The sequence below is a fragment of the Ursus arctos genome, unplaced genomic scaffold (assembly GCF_023065955.2).
Source record: "Ursus arctos isolate Adak ecotype North America unplaced genomic scaffold, UrsArc2.0 scaffold_22, whole genome shotgun sequence".
NCBI classification, from domain to species: domain Eukaryota; kingdom Metazoa; phylum Chordata; class Mammalia; order Carnivora; family Ursidae; genus Ursus; species Ursus arctos.
This window is the reverse complement of record NW_026622897.1, coordinates 56,587,783-56,603,731: the sequence shown is the minus strand read 5'-3', so window position 1 is coordinate 56,603,731 and position 15,949 is coordinate 56,587,783. Positions and strand designations below refer to the sequence as shown.

The following is a 15,949-nucleotide window of genomic DNA, read 5'->3' as shown; positions in this document are numbered from 1 at the left end:
AGAAAGATAACAAGCCCATGCCATCAACCCTTCCATCATGTTTGCAATTTACTTCCATGAGACCATTTTTGATTAGGCTTTTTAGGATCATCTCACATTCTTATAGAAAGCACTGCTTTCTTCTATATACGAAGAAGTCAGTATTTTACACATAAAATGACACTATTGTAGTCAATAGATTTAAAGTATAGTTATTCTCTAGTTGGCTTTTAGATGGAGTACATTTTTAAATCCCTTTACATTTCATACTTGCTAATGTGTAGGAACACATGTCACCTAATATCAGAGGTGGTTTATTTTCCAATAATGATTTTGTCCTTATTTTTCATCCCAGACTGAAGAGGCCACATCTTCCTGGAGACCTCGACTACTTTCCAAAGATGCTCCCTTCCCAGTCCTATGTCAACATCTCCTTCTTCCAGCCACATGCTTTCCTGATGATTGGCATCCCAGGGCTGGAGGCTGTTCATGGATGGATCTCCATCCCCTTCTCCTCCATGTACACTGTGGCCCTCACTGGAAACTGCCTGATCCTCTTGGCTGTGAGGAGAACTCCCAGCCTGCACCAACCCATGTACTACTTCCTGTCCATGCTGGCCCTCACTGATGTGGGCCTCACCCTGTCCACACTGCCCACCACCCTGGCTGTGCTCTGGTTTGACCGTCGGCTCATAGGCTTCAATGCCTGCCTGGTCCAGATGTTCTTCCTCCACTCCTTCTCTGTGGTGGAGTCATCGGTGCTCCTGGCCATGTCATTTGACCGCTTTGTGGCCATCTCCAACCCTCTTCGCTATGCAGCTATTCTCACCAATAATGTCATCATTAGGATTGGGCTGGCCATTGTAGCTCGAGCCACTTTATCCCTCTTTCCAGGGCCCTTCTTACTGAAGCGACTGAACTTCTGCCCTGGTAACAACCTCCTGTCCCACTCCTTCTGCTTCCATGCAGACGTCATGAAACGGGCCTGTGCTGACATTACTGTCAACATCCTTTATGGGCTCTATGTAGTTTTATCCACAGTGGGTGTAGACTCCTTGCTTATTGTCCTGTCCTATACCCTTATTCTTCATACAGTGATGGGTCTGGCCTCTCCCAGGGAGCGTGTCCGGGCCCTCAACACATGTGTGTCTCATATATTAGCTGTTCTGATTTTCTATATCCCAGTCATAGGAGTGTCAATGATCCACCGTTTTGGGAGGCACCTGCCTCATATTGTACATGCTCTCATTGCCTATGTGTACCTGGTGGTGCCCCCTGTGCTCAACCCCATCATCTACAGTGTGAAATCCAAGCCCATCAGGGAGGCCATGTTCAGAATGCTGAGAGAGAAGAGGCAAGGCTGATGAAACCAGGAAACAATCACAGGTTCTAAGGAAAAACATGTCCAGAAAGCCTTTACTCAGATGCCTGACCCAGACACATTATCAAGAGTATGACAAATGGACATCCTCATATTGATGGGTGACAAACAGTCTTGATTCTTTCCTGCACTCATGAACTTCAGCTTTTTAATTCAGTATTTACTTGTTCGAGAGACTCTGTGCTCCTTACTAGGCATAGTAAAATGATTTATACATGGTCTTGTCCCTCCATTGCAGGACAGAAGCTTCTAAATATACAATTATAATTAAGTGTAATGAGGCTATGATAGGTACACACAAAGGGCTAAAGGAATCTGGAAGAGGGTTTCCTGTCTTGTCAAGGGGAAATGAGAAAGGAGTCAGGGAAGAAGGATGAAAAGTGAATAGGAGTTTGTCATGCAGAAAAGGTGGGCTAGGGGAAGCCATACCTGATAAAGGGAAAACAATGTAAAAAACAAAAACAGTGAGGTGTGGAGTGCCTGGGTGGCTCAGTTGGTTAAGCGTCCCACTCTTGATTTGGGCTCAGGTCATGATCTCAGGGTCCTGAGATTAAGCCCACATAGGCAGGCTCCGTGCAAGCAGGGAGTCTGCTTAGGATTCTCTCTTTCCCTCTCCCTCTGCCCTTCTACCCTCCTCAAAATAAATAAATCACTCTTTAAAACAAAACAAAACAGTAAGGTGTGGAATTATCTGGTGTGTTTTTGGAAAGATGAATATAGTCAGTCAGATGTGACTCAGCATAATCTGTGTGTGTGTTGGAGGGAGACGGACAGGAGATGAGCTAGAAGTGATGAGCACTCCTTGTGCTCCTGGGGCCTTTCAGACCTCGTGGAAACATCTGCCCTCATTCCTTATTTGAGTCAGCCATGGAAAGCTTATTGCTTTGTAAAAGGTTATACTGGTTTAGCTGTGTGTTGTAAGTTAGGAAGGTGAAAGTAGAGAAAAAGAATGCAAGAAAAGCATTTAAGAGATTGTTGTAACCGTCTAGGAAAAAGAGAATGGAAGTTAAAGTTAAGTTGATAATGGAAAAATTAGATGTATTTTTAAAAATCTTATCTCTATATTTCTTTTCTTTGTCCTCTGAAAGTGCCAGAAGCAATGAGCAAAGCTAGGGCCCACATATTGGTTTTTAAATACCATTGAGCACTACAAATAAGCTAGGATCCTTGGAGCAATGACTAATTCTAGGTATGAAGAAGAAGAAAACATAAAATGGTACTGGAATAGCTTATGCCCTGGAGCAATATAGAACACAAAAGCAGTAAGGCCATGTTAAAAAAAAAAATACACACAAACTCATTTGAAGAGGCTCCCAATGGCTATAGATAGGTCAAATAGAATATTAAAAATAATTTTGACAACAAACTGTTTTAACAAATTGAATTTTTAAAGAAAGTGTGAATCCATAGTGATGTTGAAAACAAAGAGGGAGAAGAGAAGGAAAAAGAACCCTTCTTTAGAAAGAATTGATAGATTTAGAAAATTATCTTTTTACAGTTTTTAATGTAATTTAAAAATAATCAACAAAGGCTTAAAAGATATTGGGAAACAGAGGCGCCTGGGTAGCGCAGTCGTTAAAGCGTCTGCCTTCGGCTCAGGGCGTGATCCTGGCGTTCCGGGATCGAGCCCCACATCAGGCTCCTCCACTGGGAGCCTGCTTCTTCCTCTCCCACTCCCCCTGCTTGTGTTCCCTCTCTCGCTGGCTGTCTCTCTGTCACATAAATAAATAAAATCTTAAAAAAAAAAAAAAAAAAGATATTGGGAAACAATTCACACAGTCTCAAAGTGTCACTGCACACTCTACTTACTAATAGGAAAGGATGAATATGCCTTTACGATAAAGAGACTGCCAATTACCACCTTAACGAAGTGATCAAATTTAGCTTAACCAATAATAAGATAATTTGACCTTATGTACCGTCTGATTTGAACAATTTGGACACAAAATCACATATGTAAAATTCTTACCAAAAATGTTCAACCTGAATCTAACCATGAGAAAGTAATCAGAGAAATCTTAACTATGGGAAACACCACACACACACACACACACACACACACACACACACACTCGCCCAGGATCTTTAAAACTGCAATTTTATAAAAAACAATGTTGGGGAATTAACCTAAATTAAAAGAGATTAAAGGGACATTTCAACCAAATACTAGCATTAACCAATCATTATTGGGACAATTGTGATCTGAATATGTATTGTATATTGATAATATTATTAGATTAGCATAATTTGCTTAGATTTGAAAATCGTTTTGTGATTATGTAGGAGAATCTATTTTTAGGAGGTGCATGGTTAATATTTAGTGAGAAGGACTGTAATGTCTACAATTTACTTTCAAGTGAGTCTGCAGAAAAAGTGTGTATGTGTGTGCTGTGTGCTTGTGTGTGTGTGCACATGTGTCTGAGAGGGTGGGAAGGGAGAAAGCAAGTGAGCCCCATACCCATGATCCTATAATCTCAAGAGAGACAATATAGTCTCTCAGGTAATTATTGAATGAATGCTGAGAGAGATCGTAAGACAGACTGGGTAAGCTAATCTATTGGTGTTAAGAATGCAGAATCAGAATGCAGAGGAAGCAAAATAATTCTATTCTTCTTGGCTAGAATGTGCTTTCCATTAAGACTTGAACTGGGATTTTGCTGATTCCCACCTCAAGGCAACTCAGGGGTTTCCACAGTGATCCCTAAGCACCTTGTGCTTCCTTCAATTGTACTACTTAGTACACTATACTGTAATTATAAATAATTGTGCATGAGACTTTGAAATCCTTGAAGCTAGTTATCAGTGATGATGTTCTAGTTCTTTCAGTGTTCTCGATGCTTAACTTGGGCCTGGGACAAAAAACACATTACTTAATAAATAATGTTTTAGTGAAGGAAGGAAGGAAGACAGTGAAAGAATGTAGCCCAAAGCCTATGGGTCTGGTCAGAAATGAAGATCTCTGGGTGCAGGGTCTAGCACTCCTCCCCCAGTCTACCTCCGAATGTAGGCAGCAGAGGATGAATCCATAACTCTGCAGCCCTGGGAGAACAGCTTTCTCCAATGCAGTGGTAGTCACCTACTACTTTCTCCACCTTAACTGGAAGACTCTTGTCCTTTCAGGAGAGGTTAAAGGTTCCGTCTTCTGTGTCTTGTTCCTTAATCTTCTCTCTTCCAAGCTCTCTTTGAAGCTTGCACACACCTCTCAGAGAACTTACACTTGCTATTGAAATCATCTTTTGTACTGATCTATTCTAGTCCCTGGAAGGCAATTACTGATTCATTCATTCACACCGAATGCCTTCATTACCCAGAAAAGGGACTGGCCTAGACATCGCTTCAGGAACATTATTTGAATAAATCTATTTATAAATCATAATTCCTGAACAAATATCCTGATGTTTATTCAATAACTAGTTACTAAGTTCACACCATACTCCAAGCAATGCAACCTATAGATATAGCTCTTAACAGTTGAAGAGAAAACGGGCATCCTTTGCTCCAAAAGGGCATCTTCTTGCTCAAGAATGGCTTTCTTCTGGCCTTCCACAGTTGCCTGAGATTACATTAGAGACTCTAGACTTTAGTTATGCATCACCCTACTTTGCCTCAGCTCTGAAAATTCAATGTCCCTGGGATAGAGACAATTTCATTTGAAAGTCATCCCAAAGAGACCACTGAGGCAGGCACTGTCTTCACTGGCAGGCACACAGGCAGAAAACTGGGGAGTTGGCAAGTCGAAGTAGGATTTGGAGGCCAATGTTTGGAAATATCAATATCCTTTTAAGATGCTTCTGCAAATATCTCTTTGAACTCTGACACCAATTCTTTGGGGTAAACATCCAGAAATGGAATTACATCCAGGACCTGCATACTGTTTTCCATAGACACTACATCAGCTTACATTACTGCCAACAGTACACAAAGGTTCCAATTTGTCCACATTCTCACCAATACTTGTTATCAGTTGGAGTTTTTTTTCTTTCTTTTTCTTTCTTTTCTTTTCTTTTCTTTTCTTTTCTTTTCTCTTTTTGGATGATAGCCACCCTAAGAGTTGTGAGATGATATCTCATTGTGGCTTTGATTTGCTTTTCATAAATAATTAGTGATGTTGAGTGCCTTTTCATATACCTGTTGGCCATTTGTATGTTTTTAGAGAAATATGTATTCAATTCCTTTGCCCATTTTTTAATCAGATTATTTGGGGGTATTTTTTGGCTAATGATTTGTAAGAGTTATATATATATAAATGCTTTATCAGGTATGTGGTTTACAAATATTTTCTCCTATTCCATTGGTTGTCTTTTTATTTTATTGTTTCTTTTGCTGTACATTAACTTTTTAGTAAGGTAGCCCTACTTGTCTAATTTTGCTTTTATTGATTGTGCTTTTGTTGTCATATGTAATAAATTATTGCCAAGTCCAATGTCATAAAGATTCTTCTGTTTTATTCTAGGAGTTCTATAATTTCAGGTCAATTTTTTGTATATGGTGTAAGATAAGAGTCTGCTGTCATTCATTTGAATGAGAATACCCAGTTTTACCAACTATTTGTTAAGGAAATTGTCTTTTTCCCATTGCATATTCTTGGACCCTTGTCAAAAATCACTTGATTATACACATGTCATTTATTTCTGGGCTCTCTATCCCAAATATCAGTTTTTATACCAGAACCATATTGATTTTTTCTGAATTTTTAAAATAATCTCTACACTCAGCATGGGGCCTGAATTCATTACCCTGAGATCAAGAATTGCATGCCCTACCAACTGAGCCAGCCAGGTGCCCAGTACCATACTGTTTTAAATTACTGTACATTAACAATGTATTTTGAAATCAGAAACGTGATGCCTCCAACGTTGTTCTTCTACCTCGGACTGCTTTGACTCTTTGGGGTCTCTTTGGCTCCACGTGAATTTTAGGATTATTTTTTCCTCTTTCTATAAAAAATGTCATTCAGATTTTCATAGGAATTGCCCCGAATTCAGAGATCACTTTGGGTAATATGGATATTTAGACAATATTAAGTCTTTCAATCCATGAACATGCAATGTCTTTCCATTTATTTGTCTTAATTTCTTTCACCTATAATTTGTAGTTTTCTGTATGTAAGTCTTTCACCTCCCTAAGTTTACTCCTAGCTACTTTATTTTTTTTAAGATTTATTATTTTAGAGAAAGAGAGAGAGAACACAGCAGGGAGGGGCTAAGGGAGAGAGAGTCTGAGGCCGACTCCATGCTGAGCATGGAGCCCCTTGCTGGGCCCGATCTCACAACTCCAAGATCACAACATGAGCTGAAACCAAGAGTCAGATGCTCAACCAACTGCACCACCCAGGCACCCCTTTTATCTTTACAAAGATTTTTAAAATTTATTTGGGAAAGAAAGCAAGCACAAGTGGGGGGAGGGGGAGGGGGACAGGGAGAGGGAAAGGGACAAGCAGACTCCCTGCTGAGCACAGAGCCCAACACCAGGCTCAATGCAGGGCACTATTCCAGGACCCTCAGATCATTATCTGATCATAAAGTCAGTCACTTAACTAACTGAGCCACCCAGGCACCCCATCTAAGTATTTTATTCTTTTTGATGCTATCGTAAATGGGATTGTTTTATTAATTTACTTTTCAGATAGTACACTGTTAGTACATAGAAACACAACCAATTTTTGTGTGCTGATTTTGTTTCCGGAAACTTCACTAAATTTGTTTATTAGTTCTAACAGTTTTTAATGGAGTTTTGGGAGTTTTGTATACATAAGATCATGTTGTCCACAAAGAAAGAGAATTTTATGAGTTCTACTAATTTGGGGGTGGAGTCTTTTGGGTTTTGTTATTAATAGTTGATAGTTATTGAGTAATAACAACATGGATAAGTATAGTTCAGTGATCTCACCCGATTCTCCCCAAATTGTGAGAGGTAGGCAGGACTAGGATACTTGTCCCCACGTTAGATAAGGGAATGATCCAAGAAACAGAAGTTAGTGCCCCATCAAGGTCACAAACTGGGATTTAAACCTAATCTCCCACTCATAACCTCAACTCACAGCTCCATCCACAAAATGAAAGGAAACATCAAAACTCTAAACCAAATAAAAAAACCAGATAACCTTGACCTAGTTATAACTGTACCCCAGCTTTCTAAGTCATAATACAAGCACGCAGTGGGCAGCCGTATGCATATTCTGAGGAGGCTCTATTTCTCAGTAGGTCCTGCAGGGAAGGAAGGTGAGGGTGGAAAGAGGCACAGTGATGGTGAAGCCAGACTACGCTCTGCCTCAAGGGAGGCACTGAATGCCACAGAGTGATGAGGGAGTAGGGTAAGAACCCAGGCCCAGGAACCCCAGAAGAGCAGGGACTGGGACAGAGTTCTCTAGAGTGACCTCCAGGGAAGATGCCAGGCCCATCTCGGGTCCCTTTCAGGATGTTGCTCAGGGATTGGGCCTGCTGTTTCTTTTTCTTTTGGGAAAAGAGTAGGTGATTATGAGGATATAACCAGACCTCTCCAACTCTCTTTCCCAGTTTTCTCTCATTAAGAGGAAAATTTCATCAGTTTTTCCTAAAACCAACAGAAAATGAATTGAACCTCTGGCTGGGGGTGAGAGCACATCAGGCCAATGGTGGTAGGGAAGACCAGGCGTACCAGGGCACAGTCATGGAGGTGGCGTGAATGGGGTGAGGGGCAAAGAGACCAGGCAGGGGTACTTGTGCTAGGTCAGATGGCTACTAGAGGGCTGGGACAGGGTACCGGGGGGGGGGGGAGGTCAAGGAAAGCAGCTATATAAGCTGGGCTGGTAGAGAAAACTAGAGTAACCAGGATAATGGCAGAAATCAGACTGAGAATAGTAATGACTAGAAGGAATACCTGAAGGCTGAGTGGAGAGCCACTACAAGAAGTGTGTGTAATGTTTGAGGGGAACAGGCTAGGTTGCTGTGTATGGGGAGGTGAGCTCTGGAGTGCACGGGCAGAGTCCCTTTCTCAGTACCTCTCATGCCCAAACAATTTATCCTTGTCTCAGGCATTATCTCACCTCCTGATTCTCTTGTCTTCTAGCATTCTCATCTCGTATGTCTGTCTGTTGAACAGAGGACCTGCTTTCTATCCCCCTGAAAGCTTTATCTTCTACAAATTTCAGGTCCTCCCACACTGCCATTAGAAGAAATCCTTTTCTGCCTCCCAGGCCTGTGCTCCTGTATTGTGCATTAGGGACCACTTAGAGAAAGCCTTAACTAAGTAACCCAGACCAGGTTAGTTAATCCCATATTGGTGCCACTTGCTTTCCTCCTACTTCACATTCTGGCCTCACCACAGTCATAGCTGCTGGGATAGTCCTGGGACAAAAAGGAAAAATCTGAAATAGGGGGACAGAAGGGACAAGGCAGTTACATTTGCTTATTAAAGGTTTTAGCAACAACTAGCTGTATCTTTGCAGCATGGTCCTGTAAACAGAATCCTGGCAGGGGGGTCAGAAATTGTGGAATCTAGTCCTAGCTCTGCTACTTACTTCCTCCATGACCATTTGGGGACTCAGTTTCCCAATTACAAAGTCCTCTCATGTTAAAAGGGGTAGCCTACCAAGTAGTTTATAATACTGACTGAATACTCTAGGTATGGAACCACATGCACTTTGGGGGGAGACAAAGAAATAAGACCCAGGCTTGCCTTTCTCATTTGCTGACATCTCGACTATGAAAACAGAAAGCATAGTACAATGACATGTAAGGACTGGACAAAACACTCACGCCAAGCAGGTTAGGGGGGTTCTGAGGCAGGAGGAGACTGGATAAGTGGAGTTGGATTGTAATGGAATGAGAGCTATATTTCAATTAAACCTGGAAAGAAGGAAGCTTGATGAATTATTAGGCATTTAAGCTCAATAGCCAAGCTGTGAGAATGGGGTGTGTGAGCAAATAAACTGGAGGGCCAGAGATGGGCAGGAGGCACACACAGGAAGTAAGGGAGACAGGGGAACTCAGGGAAGAGGAGGGACCTGTTTGGAATTGGAGCAGCACATTCACTTAGGATAAGGGGGCAACATGGATAAAAGGATATTCTTTCATTCATTCAGGAAATATTTTGCAAGTTCCCTCCCTCCCTCTCTAATCTGGGTGCCCAAATTCTGAGAAGGAAACCCTGAAATTGTTTTCTGAATTCCATAAAGACAGTGGCAGTAAATATAAAAAAAATACAGCCCTGTTTTGCCATGGGGCGTCCACACTGTCCATCCCATGCTGTTCTAGACAAGATGTAGATACACATTGGACTTGGAGAAGTTTCTAATAAGAGGACTTTTACTCTGATCTATGGTACTAAAATTGATGGAGATTTCACAGAATTTTCATCTGTGGGCGTGCTTAAAATTGGGCGATACTCAGTAAGTTTCAATTTGAATTAGATGGTAGCGTATTATACACAATATAGCAGGACAGGAGAAAGTTTCTTCTGAGAGTCATTCATACACTTATTTAAAAAGCACTTATTGAGCATCAGTAATGTTCAGTAGAGTCTGTGAATATAGAAATAAGTCACAGCCCTTCTATTAGAAGTACTCAGTCTGTCGAATGGACAGACACATGCACTGGCAACACGGATCACACTCTCCTTATGTTATTTAATTCAGGGCATAATGAGTCCTCATTGAAAACACCCAGAAAAATCTGCCTGGAGGAGTCTGAGAAGACTTTACTAGGAAGGTGGCAGGATCTTGGCCAGGTATGGAAATGGGCAGAGGAAAACATTCTAGATAAATAGTATGAGCTATAAGCATGTCTTTCAGGAAGTGACAGATAATCCAGTGGGGCTGAAAGTAGGATGAGTGTTAAGGGGACTCGTTAAGAAGTGAGGCTAATAATTTAGGCAGGAACAAGTGTATAAGCATGTTGAGTAGTTTTTAATTTTCCTTGTAGCAGTGAGGTCTCATAAGTGCTTTTCAGTAGGGGTAGAACATGTGGTCTGTCACATTGTAGTGGTAGATTGAATAGGGGTGGAAGACTAAAGAGGAGGATTTTTATTCAGATATAATTAATATGATGTTATTTTAGTTTCAGGTCTACAACAGAACGATTCAATAATTCTATACAGTACTCAGCACTCATCATAAGTGGACTCGTAATCCCCTTTATTTTTTCCATACCCCCACCCACCTCCCTTCTGGCAACTATCAGTTAGTTCTCTGCCTTTAAGACTCTGTTTTCCTTTTTCTTTGTTTTGTTTCTTAAATTCCACATATGCATGAAATCATATGGTGTTTGTCTTTCTCTGACTGGCTTATTTCACTTAACATTATACTTTCTAGATCCATCCATGTTTTTTCAAATGGCAAGATTTGCATCTTTATCCATTTGTCTATCGATGGACACTTGGGCTGCTTCCCTAATTTAGCTCTTATAAATAATGTTCTAATAAACAGAGACGCATGTATCCCTTTGAATTAGTATTTTTGTATTCTTCAGGTAAATACCCAGTACTACGATTAAAGGATCATAGGATCTTTTTAATTGTTTGATGAATTTCTATGCTGTTTTCCAGAGTGGCTGCACCAGTTTGATTCCCACCAATAGTGCACGAGGGTTCCTTTTTCTATCAGTTCATTCTTTAAAGATTATACATAAAAGTGAGATTTTTAAATTTTTTGTCTGACTTATTTCACTTAGCATAATGCTCTCAAATTCCATCTCTGCTGTTACAAATGGTAAGATTTCCTTCTTTATGGCTGAAAAATATTCCTGTGTGTATCACATTTTCTTTATCCATTCATCCATTGTGCTAATTGTTTTTCTAATATCTCCATTCTCAGAAGAAACCTTTAAAATATAAACTGAGAAAAAAGGAAGCACAGATCAAAATTCTGGGAAACAAATGTTTAACCTTTTTCAAAGAGAATGATAAAAGGGATAAAAAGGAGATAGAGAGAGAAAGGATCCCAGAAGGAAAAAGAATGGTGTGAAGTTCAGAGTTCAGTCTTGCAAAAGGTGGGAGTGAAGCATCTCTTCCTCTGAATGTCCTGGATGCTAGAAAAAAACAAGTGGGTGAAGGTAGAAGCATATAGAAATGGAAGCTAAAGTTAACTGAAGGAAAACAATGATAGGTCTTTTCATGTTCTCAAGTTGGCTAGAAATACGGTGTTAGTTGGTGAGTTTACTGAGAAACAAATAAAGAGCTATGGAATCCCTGCTGGAGAAAAACTTATAGAACTTGGAGGAAAGTGAATTATTAGAAGGTGCTAGTCCTAACTATTTTTCATACAACCAAGAAAGACATCTAAAGGACAGAGACACTCCTTTCATAATTTGAGATGCAGCTTGAGTTTGGGGGCAACAGGAAGACAGTGAATGTCTTGGGTAAGATTTGAACATAGCAGGGATCTACATCTTTTACAAAGTGGCCTTGGGACACACAAAGACCACAGAAAGCTCTTCTTCCACTCAATTCCTCAGTGAAGACTGCCTTGTGATACTAGCTCAATCGGTATTTAATGTTCTGATTACCTAATGATTTTTAAGCACATTGAGGGTAGAGATCATGTAAGTTCCATAATGTGTATTAGGATTATTTTTTAATTGAAGTTCTAGAAATGAGATCAAGAGCTAATCCTTCCATGTGAATGGTCAGAGTTTGAAATTGAATGCTATAATTCTGCTGACACTGGATACTCTCCGGAAGAGCCCTGTGGAAGTAGACAATAGGAAGAGAATTTCCAATGGCCACATCAGCCTGCAATATCACCTCAACCCATCCAGCAGTCTTTGTGTTGATGGGGATCCCAGGCCTGGAGCACCTACATAACTGGATCTCCATTCCCTTCTGCTCAGCCTATACTTTAGCCTTGCTAGGCAACTGCACCCTCCTCTTCATTATTCAGGCTGATGCAGCCCTCCACGAGCCCATGTACTTCTTTCTGGCCATGTTGGCAGCCATTGATCTGGTCCTCTCTTCTACAACACTTCCCAAAATGTTAGCTATTTTTTGGTTCAGAGATCGGGAGATCAGCTTCTATGGCTGTCTGGTCCAGATGTTCTTTCTCCATTCCTTCTCTATCATGGAGTCAGCAGTGCTGCTGGCTATGGCCTTTGACCGCTATGTGGCCATCTGTAAGCCACTGCACTACACTATGGTGCTGACTGGGCCCCTTATCACCAACATTGGCATGGCTGCTGTGGCTCGGGCTGTGACACTAACAACTCCACTTCCCTTTTTGCTCAAACGCTTCCACTACTGCCGAGGCCCCATGATTGCCCACTGCTACTGTGACCACATGGCTGTGGTAAGGCTGGCCTGTGGGGATACTCGCTTCAACAATATCTATGGCATTGCTGTGGCCATGTTTATAGTGGTGTTGGACCTGCTGTTTGTTATCTTGTCTTATATCTTTATCCTTCGGGCAGTACTACAGCTTGCCTCTCAGGAAGCCCGCTACAAAGCCTTTGGGACATGTGTGTCTCACATAGGTGCAATCTTAGCCTTTTACACACCTGTGGTCATCTCCTCAGTCATGCACCGTGTCGCTCGCCGGGCTGCCCCTCATGTCCACATACTCTTTGCTAATTTCTATCTGCTCTTCCCACCTATGATCAATCCCATCATCTATGGCATCAGGACAAAGCAGATTCATGAGCGAGTCTTAGGACTATTCCCAAGAAAGGATGCATAAGTGTAAAGTGAGGGACAGGTGCAGAAAGAGTGGGACAGACTGAATGCTGGAATGGGGGCAGGGTATGAGAAGAAGTGGAAGGATGCCAGAGTTTCCATGTATAATGAGAAAAACTAAATGATGTACTGGTATAATGAAAAAAACTAAATGATGTCCTGCAACTCAGTCACCAGTCTGATCAGGATTCATAGTACTGTGTCCTTTGGTAGCCTTTGGATTCAAACTGCTGACTTTGCTGTCTTCTCAAAGAACCCACTCTATCAAAAGGCATGACAAAGGCTTGACCCACTCTTCTCTTGGTAACATCATCTAAAGTCAATAAGATGCTTTCAAGTTCATTTTCTAAGACTGTGAGAATCTGAGTTTCTATCCAGAGTCATTGGGATCAGGACCTTGGGAAGGACCAAAATTTCATCTGAGGCAAGAGTACCTATACAGTCTGAAAGCTGATGTCCAGTCTCTGGCTAAACACTTCCAGTTTTGGGGAGCTCACGATCTTCCAGCACTACAGCTGTGTTCCAAGTCCGTTTTGCTTGTTAAAATTCATTTCTTCGATTGAGTCAGCTTATGTATTCTTTGACCTCTTTTGACCTCTATATTCTCATGGTCAATCCCTTTCATTAAACATTTTGGGTAAAACATGGCCTCTGACATTTTGTTATACATCATGCAACACTTTCTTTGCACATAGATGTAGCTTATGTTTTCACCAAGAATGTGACTGCTTCGTTTACTTGGTAATCCAGTCACAAAACATTGAGTACCAAATCTGGGCTGGGTGCTGAGAATATGTATTTTGTTAAGGTGGGTGTGTTCCACTTATGTCTATGTCCCAAGATGAAGAAGGAAATGTGAAACACAATGGGTTGTGGTCTCTCACCTGCCCATCGTGAGGCCCAGTATCATGAAAGAAATAGGAAGTCAAAGCAGATAGGAGAGGGGGATATGGACCTGTATGCTTTTTCTTTTGTTCTATCTGATGCAAACTTACATACTAGAAAATTCCCTTAATGTGAATCCTGACAACTAGAATTTTTGTGGTCACACAAACCCTCATATACCATCTTCCATAAATGCATTCTTTTATTTTGGGACTCCCTTGTTTCCTCGGACTACTGTTTAGAAATTATATATCTCTATCTTATTTTGAGTGCATTTCTGTCTCTGTCTCTACATATCTGTCTCTACATATTATTTAGCTTTGAAAGAATCTGAGCCTGTGCCAGATGTGGTATGGAAGGTTGGAAGTTTCAAAGAGGGGAGGCTGTAGCAAGAATCCAGGGTCTTATGCTTATTTCCCATCTCTGCTTTTATAATTCCCTCTGATACCAAAACATACACACACACACACACACACACACACGCACACACAGAAATTATATTCTACCTTTAGTTATTATATGGTTAAAACCTCTTGTTTCTTGTGAGCATAGTTGGGACAGGTGGAAAGTGTAAAAACAGCAAATACTAACAACCCAAACAGAGTAGCATACCTTGAAAGAAGCTCTTTCCAAAACAGAGGTCTTCTTATCCTCCTGATTACTTACATAAGGAATGTCAATATTAGGCCTGCACTGAAAGCAACACTAAAGTAGCTCTTCAGGGGCGCCTGGGTGGCACAGCGGTTAAGCCCTGTGCCTTCGGCTCAGGGCATGATCCCGGTGTTCTGGGATCAAGTCCCACATCAGGGTCCTCCGCTATGAGCCTGCTTCTTCCTCTCCCACTCCCCCTGCTTGTGTTCCCTCTCTCACTGGCTGTCTCTCTCTGTCGAATAAATAAATTAAAAAATCTTTAAAAAAAAAATAAAGTAGCTCTTCAGGTGGAAGGAAAATGAGCCAGATAGAAACAGAATTGCAGGAGGGATTGAAAACCACCAGAAAAGCTAAATATGTGGATAAATATAAATGAATATGGACTGCACAAGAGATGGAAGAGCAAATGGAATTGAGTTGAAGCATTCTAATATATATTTTTATTATTAATACTATTATTTATTTAGTTAAATTTTTTATCTATTTTTTGTTATGATATGTTAGTCACCATATAGTAAGTACATCATTAGTTTTTGATGTAGTGCTCCATGATTCATTATTTGCATATTCTATCAGTGACTTCTTTTTTTATATATAATTTTTATTTTGTTATATTAGTCACCATACAGTACATCCCGTTTTGATGCAATGTTCCATGACTCATTATTTGCATATAACACCCACTGTACTATGCAATATGTGCCCTCCTTAATACCCATCACTGGCCTATCCCATTCCCCCACCTCCCTCCCCTCTGAAGCCCTCAGTTTGTTTCCTAGAGTCCACAGTCTCTCATGGTTCTGTTTAACCCCCCTTTCATTCTTCCCTTCCTTCTCCTACTGATCTTCCTATTTCTTATGTTACATAAATGAGTGAAACCAAGTGATTATTGTCTTTCTCTGCTATCAGTGACTTCTAAAGCAGTTATCTAAGCTATGGTCCTTCCCTACTCCATGTTCTTATCCCTGCAGAGTGGAGTCAAGGGGCAAAGTTTGCCCCCCGTCACACCCTGTCTACTTTTTCTGGCTCTTGTCTGGATGTTCAGACTGTCAGCTATAGTCTATCAATTAAGTCTATCACTCAGACTCCCTGACCATGGCTCTAGACTTGCTTCCTACAAGCATGACTTGTTTAACTCAATGTGTGTCCTCTGTTCCATCATCAGCCTTCTCTCAATTCAAAGCTGGTTTTTTCTGTCTTATCTGCAATTTTCCCAACACTAACTTTTGCCACATTAGGGTTTTGGTCAGGTTCTCATCATATAGTCTGTATCTTTTCAGCCTTGCTGTGCTTGGCTAATTTAGAAATATTTGAAACAATAATAACTGAGAATTTTCCCCAAATGAATGTCAGAACCAAATCATAGATCCAAGAAGCTCAGAGAACACCAGATAAATGACAAAAACCTACACC

The 15,949-nt window shown here is 40.9% G+C and overlaps 3 protein-coding genes across 3 annotated transcripts in view; all 3 read left to right on the top strand.

The window, feature by feature from the left end:
- LOC130544607 (olfactory receptor 51I2-like) overlaps positions 1 to 2,894 on the top strand; it is a 35,592-nt gene extending 32,698 nt beyond the window's left edge. The window contains exon 2 of the mRNA XM_057317037.1: positions 335 to 2,894. Within this exon, the coding sequence (XP_057173020.1) occupies positions 381 to 1,343 (963 nt within the window). The 5' untranslated portion in view covers positions 335 to 380 and the 3' untranslated portion in view covers positions 1,344 to 2,894. The remainder of the gene's footprint in view (positions 1 to 334) is intronic.
- TRIM68 (tripartite motif containing 68) overlaps positions 1 to 15,949 on the top strand; it is a 150,613-nt gene that overhangs the window by 32,710 nt on the left and 101,954 nt on the right. The gene's annotated exons all lie outside the window — the stretch shown is intronic.
- Positions 12,054 to 13,004, top strand: LOC130544608 (olfactory receptor 52K1-like). Its single transcript, XM_057317039.1, has one exon. It carries the CDS (start codon positions 12,054 to 12,056, stop codon positions 13,002 to 13,004), a length of 951 nt encoding a protein of 316 aa, XP_057173022.1.

Coding starts and splice junctions, on each gene's coding strand:
- LOC130544608 (XM_057317039.1), top strand. CDS start 12,054: ATGGCCACATCAGCCTGCAATATCACCTCAACCCATCCAGCAGTCTTT.